The 15,478-nt window shown below is 48.1% G+C and overlaps 1 protein-coding gene across 1 annotated transcript in view; it reads right to left on the reverse strand.

Moving 5' to 3' along the window:
- The window catches only part of PRDM15 (PR/SET domain 15), an 86,557-nt gene that overhangs the window by 59,217 nt on the left and 11,862 nt on the right, over positions 1–15,478 (reverse strand). Inside the window, 6 exon segments of the mRNA XM_063956683.1 lie at positions 101–199; positions 625–750; positions 1,788–2,040; positions 12,780–12,933; positions 13,079–13,172; positions 15,199–15,244. Coding sequence (XP_063812753.1) covers positions 101–199; positions 625–750; positions 1,788–2,040; positions 12,780–12,933; positions 13,079–13,172; positions 15,199–15,244 — 772 coding nt within the window.

The following is a 15,478-nucleotide window of genomic DNA, read 5'->3' on the forward strand; positions in this document are numbered from 1 at the left end:
GATGGGTTTAGGCCATGTGACACTACTCCACCAATCACAGTCCACAGATTGCCAACACTGAGCTGGAATGAGCTGCTGGAGCTTTACTCTTGGTGTGTACCTGTGAGCAAGTTGGGCTCTATGAAGGTCGTGTTGCACACTTTACACACCCACTCGCAGGTTTCCACGTGAATGATGTCACTGTTCTCCTGGCACGTCACTGAAATAAATATATAGAAGTCAGTATACGGAGAGGAGGCCACTAGAGGACATTTGCTACCACGAAAAGTAATCACAGTAATTACTGGCAAAGCAATGCTGGGAAGTGGGAACCTGTAATGCCAGCAGAGGAGCTGCCACCGGCTCCGGTACACTGTGCAGAGACACAATCCCTCTATTTGTAGTAGGGGGTAAATCAGAAGACTTGGCCCGCGTTATAATACCCGTCATGTTTTGTTAGTTATTGGGGGCCTGGACCAAGGAATATTATGTAGCAACAATAGCTAAGCAGAAGCCTGCGTGCTCAGTTGCCAAAAGCAGAGAAAGTGTGTTTAATTAAATTACAAACAAGTCTCGTCTGCACCATTAACTCTAGAAACAGTGACTTCAGCCCTGCACAGATCCCTCTAACAGGTCAGTGTCTACCTGAAGTGTACGCTGCCGGAGAACGGATCATTTTTAGTTTCTTGGAAGCCACAGAAGCGATTTGGCTGGATTTTGAAGATGTTGAGTTAACTTCTTTTTCAGACTCTGGTGCCAAAAATCCCACCTCTGCGTGGAAAGGCATAAAGCAAAGAAACGTTGTATTTATGCTACCTCCATCCCCCCGCCCCCCCTTCCACACACACACCATGTCACTGCCCCCCGTCACATGCAGCCCCGTCCTCACCGACACATCCCTCATCTGGCGATATACTCTGTGCTGCTGGAGACCCTTCTCCTCCCACTATATAACTCTCAGTCTGTGGCTTCCTGCTGCCTCCATTCCCCTCCTCACATCATGTCACTGCCCCTGTCACATGCAGCCCCGTCCTCACTGACACATCCCTCATCTCCTGATATACTCTGTGCTGCTGGGGACCCTGCTCCTTCCACTATATAATTCAGTCTGTGGCTTCCTCACCTGTAGTCCTGCCCACACCGACATAATCAGGCAAGTAGTTGGGTCACTGTCTCCCACAATATCAACTCCTCTCCTGTTGCGGATACTCTGTTCTTATTGGCTATACTGCAGAGATTCTGATTATCGGATTGGCTCACACTTACACCTACTCTCAGACACCTACTCTCAGATTCCTGAGTTTTGGGGAATTTTCCCATACTCCCGTGAGAGTAGACCAGTCTCCTGAATCCCACCCACTTCCTATTTTATGTAGTGTAAGCTGGGTGGGCGCTCTGAGGCTTCATTCCATGGATCCAAATAAACAGATTTAATGAATAACAAATACTGCTTTCTCATTGGTCCTCTCAGCACGGGGGAGGGGGCGACGTTGGACAGTGTGGACCTCTCAAAGTTGCCCTTTTCTGTGACTACCCAGCACTTTTTGGTCAAGACTGCCACCTGTAAGACTCCCTGCCATGCGTCCACAAAGCACTCGCCAATCCCAAGCTATACTATGTAGGCAAAGGAATAGGATCAGTCTCCCAAATAGAACACAACACGTGTACAGCCAGGGCAGACCGACCTCAGCAAACACTACAGTAGGCATACCTAACCATGGCTTGGCACGTAACCCATAGCTACTGGCATTACCAGGAAATGCATTGCTAAATACCAGGCTTTGGGTTCCCAGGTCGGAAACACCTACCATTGTTAGATGGCATAGGGGGCTTAAGCAGCGGCTTCTCCATCTTCCTGGCATAAAACGCGGCGTACCACACCCGCAGCTCGGTGCCCGCTGCTATGTCCTGGGAGGTAGTGAAATAGATTTCGTTGCCATGCTGGAAGGCGGTGAGGTTCTGATGGGTGAACGCCATGGCCGGTCTCACCAGCATCATCCAGTTACAGTCATGCTCGCTGTACGTGTCCAGCAGCATCACCAGCCCATCTTTCTGGAACACCTACAAGGAGAGCGGGCGTACGTTCAGGGCGGAGTATTGCAACAGTATATCACATGCCTGTCAGGTACATTCTGCTATAGACGATACAGCATGAACTACATTATATATATATATATATATATATATATATATATATATATATATATATATATATATATATATCTCAAGGCATTGCACATGAAGCCACCAGCACTTTTTTACTCAGAATCAGGCTCTACATTTACAAAAAGGAACTTTGGGTCATTAATAAAGTCAGACATTGGGACATTTATAAGCAGAGCCGCTTCATGCCAGACAGAAGACCGATCTCTTTGTCATTATCCTAATACCAGCTTACAAATGAATAGCTATTCTGAAAACAAAATTTACATTAGTCCAATAAAGGGATTTATTTTTAACTGTACATAAAATGGTCAGATGATCCTCCAACCCCCCACCCCCCCACCCCCTTTTTCCTTATGTTTTTCTATCTTTATAATTTTCCAATACTCTTTCTCTTTCCTCTCAGTATTTTTATGGTTGTATTGATGATGTCGGTTTATAATAAGAATTTACTTACCGATAATTCTATTTCTCGGAGTCCATAGTGGATGCTGGGGTTCCTGAAAGGACCATGGGGAATAGCGGCTCCGCAGGAGACAGGGCACAAAAAGTAAAGCTTTAGGATCAGGTGGTGTGCACTGGCTCCTCCCCCTATGACCCTCCTCCAAGCCTCAGTTAGGATACTGTGCCCGGACGAGCGTACACAATAAGGAAGGATTTATGAATCCCGGGTAAGACTCATACCAGCCACACCAATCACACTGTACAACCTGTGATCTGAACCCAGTTAACAGTATGATAACAGCGGAGCCTCTGAAAGATGGCTCACAACAATAATAACCCGATTTTTGTAACTATGTACAAGTATTGCAGATAATCCGCACTTGGGATGGGCGCCCAGCATCCACTACGGACTCCGAGAAATAGAATTATCGGTAAGTAAATTCTTATTTTCTCTATCGTCCTAGTGGATGCTGGGGTTCCTGAAAGGACCATGGGGATTATACCAAAGCTCCCAAACGGGCGGGAGAGTGCGGATAACTCTGCAGCACCGAATGAGAGAACTCCAGGTCCTCCTTAGCCAGGTTATCAAATTTGTAGGATTTTACAAACGTGTTTGCCCCTGACTAAATAGCCGCTCGGCAAAGTTGTAAAGCCGAGACCCCTCGGGCAGCCGCCCAAGATGAGCCCACCTTCCTTGTGGAATGGGCATTTACATATTTTGGCTGTGGCAGGCCTGCCACAGAATGTGCAAGCTGAATTGTATTACACATCCAACTAGCAAAAGTCTGCTTAGAAGCAAGAGCACCCAGTTTGTTGGGTGCATACAGGATAACAGCAAGTCAGTTTTCCTGACTCCAGCCGTCCTGGAACCTATATTTTCAGGGCCCTGACCACATCTAGCAACTTGGAGTCCTCCAAGTCCCTAGTAGGCGCAAGACACCACAATAAGCTGGTTCAGGTGAAACACTGACACCACCTTAGGGAGAGAACTGGGGACGAGTCCGCAGCTCTGCCCTGTCCGAATGGACAAACAGATATGGGTTTTTTTGAGAAAAAAACCACCAATTTGACACTCGCCTGGTCCAGGCCAGGTCCAAGAGCATGTTCACTTTTCATGTGAGATGCTTCAAATCCACAGATTTGACTGGTTTTAAACCAATGTGTTTTGAGGAATCCCAGAACTACGTTGAGATCCCACAGTGCCACTGGAGGCACAAAAGGGGGTTGTATATGCAATACTCCCTTGACAAACTTCTGGACTTCAGGAACTGAAGCCAATTCTTTCTGGAAGAAAAATCGACAGGGCCGAAATTTGAACCTTAATGGACCCCAATTTGAGGCCCATAGACACTCCTGTTTGCAGGAAATGCAGGAATCGACAGAGTTGAAATTTCTTCGTGGGGCCTTCCTGGCCTCACACCACGCAACATATTTTCGCCACATGTGGTGATAATGTTGTGCGGTCACCTCCTTTCTGGCTTTGACCAGGGTAGGAATGACCTCTTCCTGAATGCCTTTTCCCTTAGGATCCGGCGTTCCACCGCCATGCCGTCAAACGCAGCTGCGGTAAGTCTTGGAACAGACATGGTACTTGCTGAAACAAGTCCCTTCTTAGCGGCAGAGGCCATAAGTCCTCTGTGAGCATCTCTTGAAGTTCCGGGTACCAAGTCCTTCTTGGCCAATCCGGAGCGATGAGTATAGTTCTTACTCCTCTACGTCTTATAATTCTCAGTACCTTAGGTATGAAAAGCAGAGGATGGAACACATACACCGACTGGTACACCCACGGTGTTACCAGAACGTCCACAGCTATTGCCTGAGGGTCTCTTAACCTGGCGCAATACCTGTCCCGTTTTTTGTTCAGACGGGACGCCATCATGTCCACCTTTGGTAATTCCCAACGGTTTACAATCATGTGGAAAACTTCCCCATGAAGTTCCCACTCTGCCGGGTGGAGGTCGTGCCTACTGAGGAAGTCTGCTTCCCAGTTTCCATTCCCGGAATGAAACACTGCTGACAGTGCTATCACATGATTTTCCGCCCAGCGAAAAGTCCTTGCAGTTTTTGCCACTGCCCTCCTGCTTCTTGTGCCGCCCTGTCTATTTACGTGGGCGACTGCCGTGATGTTTTATCCCACTGGATCAATACCGGCTGACCTTGAAGCAGAGGTCTTGCTAAGCTTAGAGCATTATAAATTTACCCTTAGCTATATTTATGTGGAGAAAAGTCTCCAGACTTGATCACACTCCCTGGAAATTTTTTCCTTGTGTGACTGCTCCCCAGCCTCTCGGGCTGGCCTCCGTGGTCACCAACATCCAAAACTGAATGCCGAATCTGCGGCCCTCTAGAAGATGAGCACTCTGTAACCACCACAGGAGAGACACCCTTGTCCTTGGATATAGGGTTATCCGCTGATGCATCTGAAGATGCGATCCGGACCATTTGTCCAGCAGATCCCACTGAAAAGTTCTTGCATGAAATCTGCCGACTGGAATTGCTTCGAAGGAAGTCACCATTTTTTTACCATGGCCCTTGTGCAATGATGCACTGATTTTAGGAGGTTCCTGACTAGCTCGGATAACTCCCTGGCTTTCTCTTCCGGGAGAAACACCTTTTTCTGGACTGTGTCCAGAATCATCCCTAAGCACAGGAGACTTGTTGTCGGGATCAGCTGCGATTTTGGAATATTTAGAATCCACCCCTGCTGTTGTAACAGTATCCGAGATAGTGCTACTCCGACCTCCAACTGTTCCCTGGACTTTGCCCTTATCAGGAGATCGTCCAAGTAAGGGATAATTAAGACGCCTTTTCTTCGAAGAAGAACCATCATTTCGGCCATTACCTTGGTAAAGACCCGGGGTGCCGTGGACAATCCAAACGGCAGCGTCTGAAACTGATAGTGACAGTTCTGTACCACGAACCTGAGGTACCCTTAGTGATAAGGGCAAATTTGGGACATGGAGGTAAGCATCCCTGATGTCTCGGGACACCATATAGTCCCTTTCTTCCCGGTTCGTTATCACTGCTCTGAGTGACTCCATCTTGATTTGAACCTTTGTAAGTGTTCAAATTTTTTTAGATTTAGAATAGGTCTCACCTAGCCTTCTGGCTTCAGTACCACAATATAGTGTGGAATAATACCCCTTTTCTTGTTGTAGGAGGGGTAATTTAATTATCACCTGCTGGGAATACAGCTCGTGAATTGTTTCCCATACTGCCTCCTTGTCGGAGGGAGACCTTGGTAAAGCAGACTTCAGGAGCCTGCGCAGGGGAAACGTCTCGACATTCCAATCTGTACCCCTGGGATACTACTTGTAGGATCCAGGGGTCCTGTACGGTCTCAGCGTCATGCTGAGAGCTTGTCAGAAGCGGTGGAACGCTTCTGTTCCTGGGAATGGGCTGCCTGCTGCAGTCTTCTTCCCTTTCCTCTATCCCTGGGCAGATATGACTCTTATAGGGACGAAAGGACTGAAGCTGAAAAGACGGTGTCTTTTTCTGCAGAGATGTGACTTAGGGTAAAAACGGTGGATTTTCCAGCAGTTGCCGTGGCCACCAGGTCCGATGGACCGACCCCAAATAACTCCTCTTCCTTTATACGGCAATACACCTTTGTGCCATTTGGAATCTGCATCACCTGACCACTGTCGTGTCCATAAACATCTTCTGGCAGATATGGACATCGCACTTACTCTTGATGCCAGAGTGCAAATATCCCTCTGTGCATCTCGCATATATAGAAATGCATCCTTTAAATGCTCTATAGTCAATAAAATACTGTCCCTGTCAAGGGTATCAATATTTTTAGTCAGGGAATCCGACCAAGCCACCCCAGCTCTGCACATCCAGGCTGAGGCGATCGCTGGTCGCAGTATAACACCAGTATGTGTGTATATACTTGTGAAGATATTGGGTTCAAAAATCACTCAGTCACGGTGGTAGATGAAAAACCAACAGTGGTTTATTAACAGAATAGGTTATAACACAGCTCAGCACACTTCTGTGATCCAATTCTACACGACAATTCCCTCCTGGAGCTCCTGACAGAACATTACTTCTTAGTCAGTCTCCTGCCTCTCTCTCTCTGTCTCACGTTCCCTCTTTGCTATTATCAAACCTTTGTCTTTCCTACAATAAGGCGACACCCCCAGACAGTTTCAGAGCAACCCTATTTTCACATGCCCAGGCATGTCCCCTAGGCCACAATAGATGTTAACTAAAGTAACCTTACTTAATCTGATTGTGTGGCCTGGAATCCATTGTGTGGGGAAGAATGAGGGGGGTGTATGGCCTGACATCTGAGACTGGCTGTATCTACACAACAGCAAACACACAGGTTATCTGATCAGTCATATTGGGAAAACATTATTTTACAAACTATAACACAATAACCATTACATTCATATATATACATTGAAAACATAACTGTACCCTTGTAACAATAACATCATACAATATAATACAATATTGCCTAACATATAACTAATAACATATTGGCAATTGATGAAGTCTATGTGTAGGACCAGGGCTAGGAAAGTAACCACGTGTCTTTTACCACTGAGCGACACGACGCGCCAGCTGTGTCATCACATGTCGTCACATTACCTTCCCCTACTTTCTCGCCCTGTGTCCTAAGTAGCTGAAGCTTGCTGAGCGCAGTGATGCTCTCCTACATCAGACAGTCTGTGCCCCGTCATAATAATGACTGGCAGGTTTCTCTTGTGGGTCTGGTGGTTTTTGTGAATAGCATTGTACAGTTTGTACGGAGACCACCTGCGTCCCAGGTCCAAAGTCTGTGGTAATTGTCATGAGGCTTGTGTGGGAATTTCTTTCCCCGGCCTGGTGGGTGTGTGGCCCACAGTGCATAACTCAATACAGTCTTACCAGGGTCCGGTGGAAACGTTATCAGCAGTCCATAGTTCTTGTATTTCCCCCCGGTGTCCCATCTAAATACATTAATCAAAGTCCCCTTTGTAGACAGCCGCCGGGTTGGGGTAACAGCATGTGCAACAGTGTAATTCAATAAGTCCAATAACTGCACCTGGGGACCTAATAATTCCCCTACACCCAACTGGGTAACCTCACATTTCAGATAGTCACAATTTTCCTCCATAAACAAAATCTGATCTCTAGGGCCCTCACTCTCCCTCCCCAACCATGTATTCCCTGGAAACCCCACTTCCATCACCTCTGGTGCATCAGGACAGTGGCTTCCCTCCCCCAAACATGAACCACAGGTATGGTAATTGTCAGGGCACAATGGGGATTCCTTCATGCCAGAAGTTTCTTCTGTACTATCCTGGGCAAATGCTTCCTCCAGCCTGTCTAGCTGGGTAACTTGTGGGATCCTACTCTGAGTCTTGTATGCTTTGGCCTGGAGTACAATCTGCTCAGCTTCCTTGTGTGTATCCACCAACTCGACCATCGTTGTACTGGAACATGGATGTAGGTTCACCGGGACAGTGGCCTTACCTTCTCCATTCACTGCTACATGTACTGGCTGACCACCATTGTCCTGGTTAGAGTCAGTCATTTCACCTTGCACACAATGCCAGTCCAAAACACATTCAGGTGCCCTAGAGTAGAGCAACATGTTCCCTTCCAGTTCCTGAGCTGATGCTATTTTCACCAGGTCTGATCCCTGGATTTTCTCTGAGTCACAGGGAAGATTCTGGCATTCAGACTGCAGCTCCTTACCATCAAGTTCACTGAATGAGAACAGACCTCCAGAATCTTCTGGGAGAGATACAATTGCTGGAGATACACTGGGCCCTTCCTGAACATCCTTTTCTGATAAAATAACTGGGGCAGCCATGAACATAGCTTCACAATAGGCCTCCCTCAGCCGAATATGCTGATCAGCCTGAAGTGAGACACTGTCTGCACTAGCCATGCTTATAGTTGGGACATTACCACCTACTGCTGCCCTCGCAGAGATCTCCTCTTCCACCTCTGCCAATGGGAAGGCATAGTGCATCTTCTCCTGGGGTGTTTGGATGACAGACCCCACTCCCTTCTCATTTTCAGTAGCCTCCCCCAAACACAACACTGTAAATGGTTCAGTAGCCAGGACTGGTTGGTGCTCACCTGAAGGATTCCCTTGGAGGCTCTGTTGCTGAAGTGGTGGTCGGGTGATAGTGGCAACTTCTTCCTCAATGTCTCGCTGGCACTCTGGGATGGTTTCTATATCCTCCAAGCCTGCAAATGGCCAGTTGTAACACAGCTCAGGCCGGTCACTGAGTGTTTCACTGTGACATTCCCCCAGGGAGAAGAGAACGGGTTGCAGACAGCGCTTCCTTGCATCCACCTGGTCAAGGTCATCCTTTTCCAGTGTAACATACTGGGCAGACAGTTCTTGACACTCTCTCACCAAGTCCTCATCCTCCATCTCAGCAAAAGGGAAGTTGTAGTGCAGTTCCTCCTGGGGTGCCTGGATTGTGCTCACTGCTGTCTTCACTTCGTGTGCTTCCTTCCGTATAGACCACTGGGCAACTTCTTCCCTTGGGTATGGGAGAAGCTGTTGCAGGTGGTGCCTTTCCACATCCACCCTGTAACACTGGCCTCGCCATGCTGGGGTATCCAGGGGCCCCCGATCCAATGCCACTTCTTCTGGCTCTGTCCGGGAAGGCAATTTACTCTGCACTTGCTCTTCCGTCTCTGTATATTGTATCCTTTGTGTCATTTGGGCCACTGTGGCGATCACTTCCTCCCTGAATTCCTCAAACTCTGGCTCCCCCAGCAGATTCCATGTGGCTGCTTCACTTCTGCAGTGCATGAACGCATTCCCCAGATGACACAACTTGTCCTGTATGCTGGATACTCTCCACCTGCTGATTTCCCACTGAGCTTCATTCCAGTACTCCCAAATGTACTGCATTTTGGAAACTATAAATAAAAGATCCGGCTTCTCAGCCTGCCGATATGCTGACAAACTTCCAACCACAAGCTCCACTGCCCTGGTTCCATTACTGGTCTCCTCCGCTGAGGCCTCGACCATATCCTCCTCTTCCTCCTTATCACAAGGGTGCTCAACGTCCCATTGAGCCAGTTTTCCAATTAGGGATTCCTTGGTATCCACTGTATTAAACTCAATCCGTCTTGCTCGACAGAGGTCCTGTAGTTGATCCTTCTTGCTGTAACGGTAGCATAGCGGGGCGGAATCCATTGCCTGCTGTGGTTTATACCTTTCTGCTGGTGTCTTGAGTGATCCCACCGCTGCCGCCAAATGTGAAGATATTGGGTTCAAAATCACTCAGTCACGGTGGTAGATGAAAAACCAACAGTGGTTTATTAACAGAATAGGTTATAACACAGCTCAGCACACTTCTGTGATCCAATTCTACACGACAATTCCCTCCTGGAGCTCCTGACAGAACATTACTTCTTAGTCAGTCTCCTGCCTCTCTCTCTCTGTCTCACGTTCCCTCTTTGCTATTATCAAACCTTTGTCTTTCCTACAATAAGGCGACACCCCCAGACAGTTTCAGAGCAACCCTATTTTCACATGCCCAGGCATGTCCCCTAGGCCACAATAGATGTTAACTAAAGTAACCTTACTTAATCTGATTGTGTGGCCTGGAATCCATTGTGTGGGGAAGAATGAGGGGGGTGTATGGCCTGACATCTGAGACTGGCTGTATCTACACAACAGCAAACACACAGGTTATCTGATCAGTCATATTGGGAAAACATTATTTTACAAACTATAACACAATAACCATTACATTCATATATATACATTGAAAACATAACTGTACCCTTGTAACAATAACATCATACAATATAATACAATATTGCCTAACATATAACTAATAACATATTGGCAATTGATGAAGTCCATGTGTAGGACCAGGGCTAGGAAAGTAACCACGTGTCTTTTACCACTGAGCGACACGACGCGCCAGCTGTGTCATCACATGTCGTCACAATACTTTTTATGATATTTTCCAGCCTCCTGTCAGCTGGCTCCTTGAGGACGGCCCTATCTATAGACGGTACCGCCACTTGTTCTGATAAGCGTGTGAGCGCCTTATCCACCCTAAGGGGTGTTTCCCAACGCGCCCTAACTTCTGGCGGGAAAGGGTATACCGCCCATATTTTCTATCGGGGGGAACCCACGCATCATCACACACTTCATTTAATTTATCTGATTCAGGAAAAACTACGGTAGTTTTTTCACATCCCACATAATACCCTCTTTTGTGGTACTTGTAGTATCAGAAATATGTAACACCTCCTTCATTGCCCTTAACGTGTGGCCCTAATAAGGAATACGTTTGTTTATTCACCGTCGACACTGGATTCAGTGTCCCTGTCTGTGTCTGTGTCGACCGACTAAAGTAAACGGGCGTTTTAAAAACCCCTGACGGTGTTTTTGAGACGTCTGGACCGGTACTAATTGTTTGTCGGCCGTCTCATGTCGTCAACCGACCTTGCCGCGTGTTGACATTATCACGTAATTCCCTAAATAAGCCATCCATTCCGGTGTCGACTCCCTAGAGAGTGACATCACCATTACAGGCAATTGCTCCACCTCCTCACCAACATCGTCCTCATACATGTCGACACACACGTACCGACACACAGCACACACACAGGGAATGCTCTGATAGAGGACAGGACCTACTAGCCCTTTGGAGAGACAGAGGGAGAGTTTGCCAGCACACACCAAAAACGCTATAATTATATAGGGACAACCTTATAAAAGTTTTTTATATATTTCTAACGCCAAATTAGTGCCCCCCCTCTCTGTTTTAACCCTGTTTCTGTAGTGCAGTGCAGGGGAGAGCCTGGGAGCCTTCCCTCCAGCCTTTCTGTGAGGGAAAATGGCGCTGTGTGCTGAGGAGATAGGCCCCGCCCCTTTTTCGGCGGCCTCGTCTCCCGCTCTTAACGGATTCTGGCAGGGGTTAAATATCTCCATATAGCCCCCGGAGGCTATATGTGAGGTATTTTTAGCCAAAAATAGGTTTTCATTGCCTCCCAGGGCGCCCCCCTCCCAGCGCCCTGCACCCTCAGTGACTGCCGTGTGAAGTGTGCTGAGAGGAAATGGCGCACAGCTGCAGTGCTGTGCGCTACCTTAAGAAGACTGAGGAGTCTTCATGCCGCCGATTCTGGACCTTCTTCTTGTTTCAGCATCTGCAAGGGGGCCGGCGGCGAGGCTCCGGTGACCATCCAGGCTGTACCTGTGATCGTCCCTCTGGAGCTAATGTCCAGTAGCCAAAGAAGCCAATCCATCCTGCACGCAGGTGAGTTCACTTCTTCTCCCCTAAGTCCCTCGTTGCAGTGATCCTGTTGCCAGCAGGACTCACTGTAAAATAAAAAACCTAAGCTAAACTTTTCTAAGCAGCTCTTTAGGAGAGCCACCTAGATTGCACCCTTCTCGGCCGGGCACAAAAATCTAACTGAGGCTTGGAGGAGGGTCATAGGGGGAGGAGCCAGTGCACACCACCTGATCCTAAAGCTTTACTTTTTGTGCCCTGTCTCCTGCGGAGCCGCTATTCCCCATGGTCCTTTCAGGAACCCCAGCATCCACTAGGACGATAGAGAAATTATATATTTACACTGACAACTGTATTATTCATGATTATACAGATATGTTTAATGGAATACGGATTTTTTTTTGTGTTTATTGGTCTGCAGCCTTGATGGCCTCAACTGTCTATTTGCTCTTTCTAAACTAATAAAAACAGATTGTACTATAAAATGGTCAGATGAGAACAAGGGGGAAAATACAGCGCATCCTGCTGTATACAGTGCGTGATCTCCGTAATGTCCGACATTGGTTGCCTGTATTCTACTGTATTCAATATAAAATACTTTTACTCACACACAAGGCCATTAACCAAACTGCACCAACGTACATCTCTTCTCTTATCTCAATATATCTCCCAACCCGGCCCCTTCGCTCTTCACAAGATCTACGTCTCTCATCCACACGGGGCGGGAGGGAGAGGGCGGAAAGGCGGCGTTTGCACTTCTGCGGGGGGGCCGGCACTGACATGTGGGGCGAGATAGCCCTGTGCTGGGTGTCCCCCCGCATGTCAGTGTGAATGATCGTATACCATACATGTTACTGCATATTGCGCTACTTAAAATCACATCTGTAATCAACGCAAAGTAAAGGAAATAAAATAAACACGCTTCCTCTTATCCTCTTACATTCCTGACAGTTGTAGCTATAGCGTAACAAGCCGTACCTTGAGTGGAAATACAGGTTCTTTGTCTAGTCTGGCGACTCTCTTACATTCAAATGGGCCAAACTGAGTGCGCTTGACAAGCGGCGTTACTGCAAATACCCCCTCCGTGCCGTCCTCTACGTGCTTGATCTCCAGGTTGGTGGGAAGGGACGATCTGGAAATAGAGCAGATGATCACGGCACGTCCGCCAGGTGTATCGTAGCAAGCGATGGTTTTATACAATGTCTGACAGTAAGTGTTCCGTTGTCATGGAAACCGCTTCCACCTGACTGGGGACCAACACAGATACTGATGCTCACCTGGCCCTGCTCAGCACAAAGGAATCCTGAACGGTCACCACCGGACCCAGTTCGGGACATTCCGAGTCGTGGTACTGTGCGCAATCTTCACACCCTGCAGAGCAAACAGAAAATTATTAATATAGTTTATAGAAATCATTTATTAAAGCTTTGCTAAGGTAACGGAACATATCATCTATAGGGAGCAGGCATATCCGGGTCACCTCAGTCCGCCCCAGCTCCTCCACGCCGTCCCGTCGCTGCAGTGGGAGCCTCTGGGCGCGCTCGGCTCTCACAGCACGTGTTACAGATGAAACCGACCATTCTGACCCGAACGCTCGCTGCAGTTTATCGCAGCGCAGCGATCGGGTCGGATCTGCGCATGCGCCAGCGCATGCTGGGTGGCCGAAGGCCGTTGTATAGTAGCGATCGCCTCTGCCTGATTGACAGGCAGAGGAGGTCGCTGGGCGGGAGGGGGCTGGACAGCGGCGATAAGCCGCCGTTTATGGGGCGCAGTCCGGCCAACGCAGGCATGGCCAGACCGTTGGGGGGGGGAAGGGGGGGCGGGCCACGGCGGCTGTGTGACGTCACACTGACATGCGGGGCGGTCTAGCTCTGTGCTAGGCGTCCCACCGCATGTCTGAGTGCCTGATCGTAGCTGTGCTAAATTCGAAATAAAATACGATCAACTTGGAATGACCCCCATAGCCGATTACAGGTAGAGTATCCCTTATCCAAAATGCTTGGGACCAGAGGTATTTTGGATATGGGATTTTTCCGTATTTTGGAATAATTGCATACCATAATGAGATATCATGGAGATGGGACCTAAATCTAAGCACAGAATGCATTTATGTTACATATACACCTTATACACACAGCCTGAAGGTCATTTTAGACAATATTTTTGTATAACTTTGTGCATTAAACAAAGTGTGTCTACATTCACACAATTCATTTATGTTTCATATACACCTTATACACACAGCCTGAAGGTCATTTAATTCAATAGTTTTAATAACTTTGTGTATTAAACAAAGTTTGTGTACATTGAGCCATCAAAAAACAAAGGTTTCACTATCTCACTCTCACTCAAAAAAGTCCGTATTTCGGAATATTCCGTATTTCGGAATATATGGATATGGGATACTCAACCTGTATTACATTGATGGATATGAGAAATATCTGCCAGATAAATCAGAGCGGCGGCCGGTGTTTAGTGGGAGCGGCTCGGCCAACGCAGGCGTGGCAGGACCGTGCGGGTGGCGGGACGCAGCGGCTGTGTGACGTATCACACGCAGCCGCTGCGGGCCGGGGAACGACGAGTAACCTCCCGGCCACCACGCTAAAGCTGCACTGGCCGGGAGCTACTCCTAAAATGCAAAAGAATCAACGCTGTGCGATGCTTTTGCACTTCTGCTGGGGGATGGGGGAGGGCAGGGGGGGGGGGGGGGGGGGAATGCTGGCACTGACATGCAGGGCGGGATAGCCTTGTGCTGGGTGTCCCCCCGCATGTCTATTGTCATGATCGTAGCCTTGCAAAATTTTGCTGGGCTACGATCAACTAGGAATGACCCCCAAAGTGCTATATATAAGTAAGATTTACCAAAGTAGAGAGCCCTGTCTCACACTATAAAAAAGCAGAAAAGGGAACAAGGTATACGCTGGATGAACCCGCTGCTCCGTACCCCTCCCCCCCAACACACACACACACGCCCACTGGTCTCACTTCGCGTAATGTACTGTACCACCCTGCACCCCTTTGTGTCCACTGCTCTGTCCCCCTCCGCCCCTGCTCTGTCCTGTCCCTCTCTCAGTTCACTGCTCTGTCCCCCTCCGCCCCTGCTCTGTCCTGTCCCTCTCTCAGTTCACTGCTCTGTCCCCCTCCGCCCCTGCTCTGTCCTGTCCCTCTCTCAGTTCACTGTTCTGTCCCGTCCCACCTCTCGCTCCGCTCCCCAGTCCCCGCAGCTGGATATACTTTTTAAAACATTTACTTATATAGCGCCAGCACATTCCGTTGCACTTTAATAACCTTCTTATGACCATAAGCCTGCGACCTCACGCATGGCGACCTCACAAGTCCAGCGTTATTAATGTAGGCGAGACAGAAATAAGTAGCAGCGTTTATGTAGGACACTTACATATAAATACAGACTCGTCCATCCTTTCCTGGGCCATAACGCACACCTGAAATACAAGAAGAAAAACCGCGCATGTTAAGATGCCAACATAAGAGTAGATTTGATGAACAGGAGGGTAAAAAAAATTCACCTTGATCACTCAAAACTGCTCTGGAATTAGTGGTGGGATATTTATACAAACGAGGAAGCTGGAAGAGGAGACTAAAACAGTAACTAATACAATATGAAGACATGGGGGGGTCATTCAGAGTTGTTCGCTCGCTGCCGTTTTTCTCAGCGC

The sequence above is a fragment of the Pseudophryne corroboree genome, chromosome 2 (genome assembly GCF_028390025.1).
Source record: "Pseudophryne corroboree isolate aPseCor3 chromosome 2, aPseCor3.hap2, whole genome shotgun sequence".
Lineage (NCBI taxonomy): Eukaryota > Metazoa > Chordata > Amphibia > Anura > Myobatrachidae > Pseudophryne > Pseudophryne corroboree.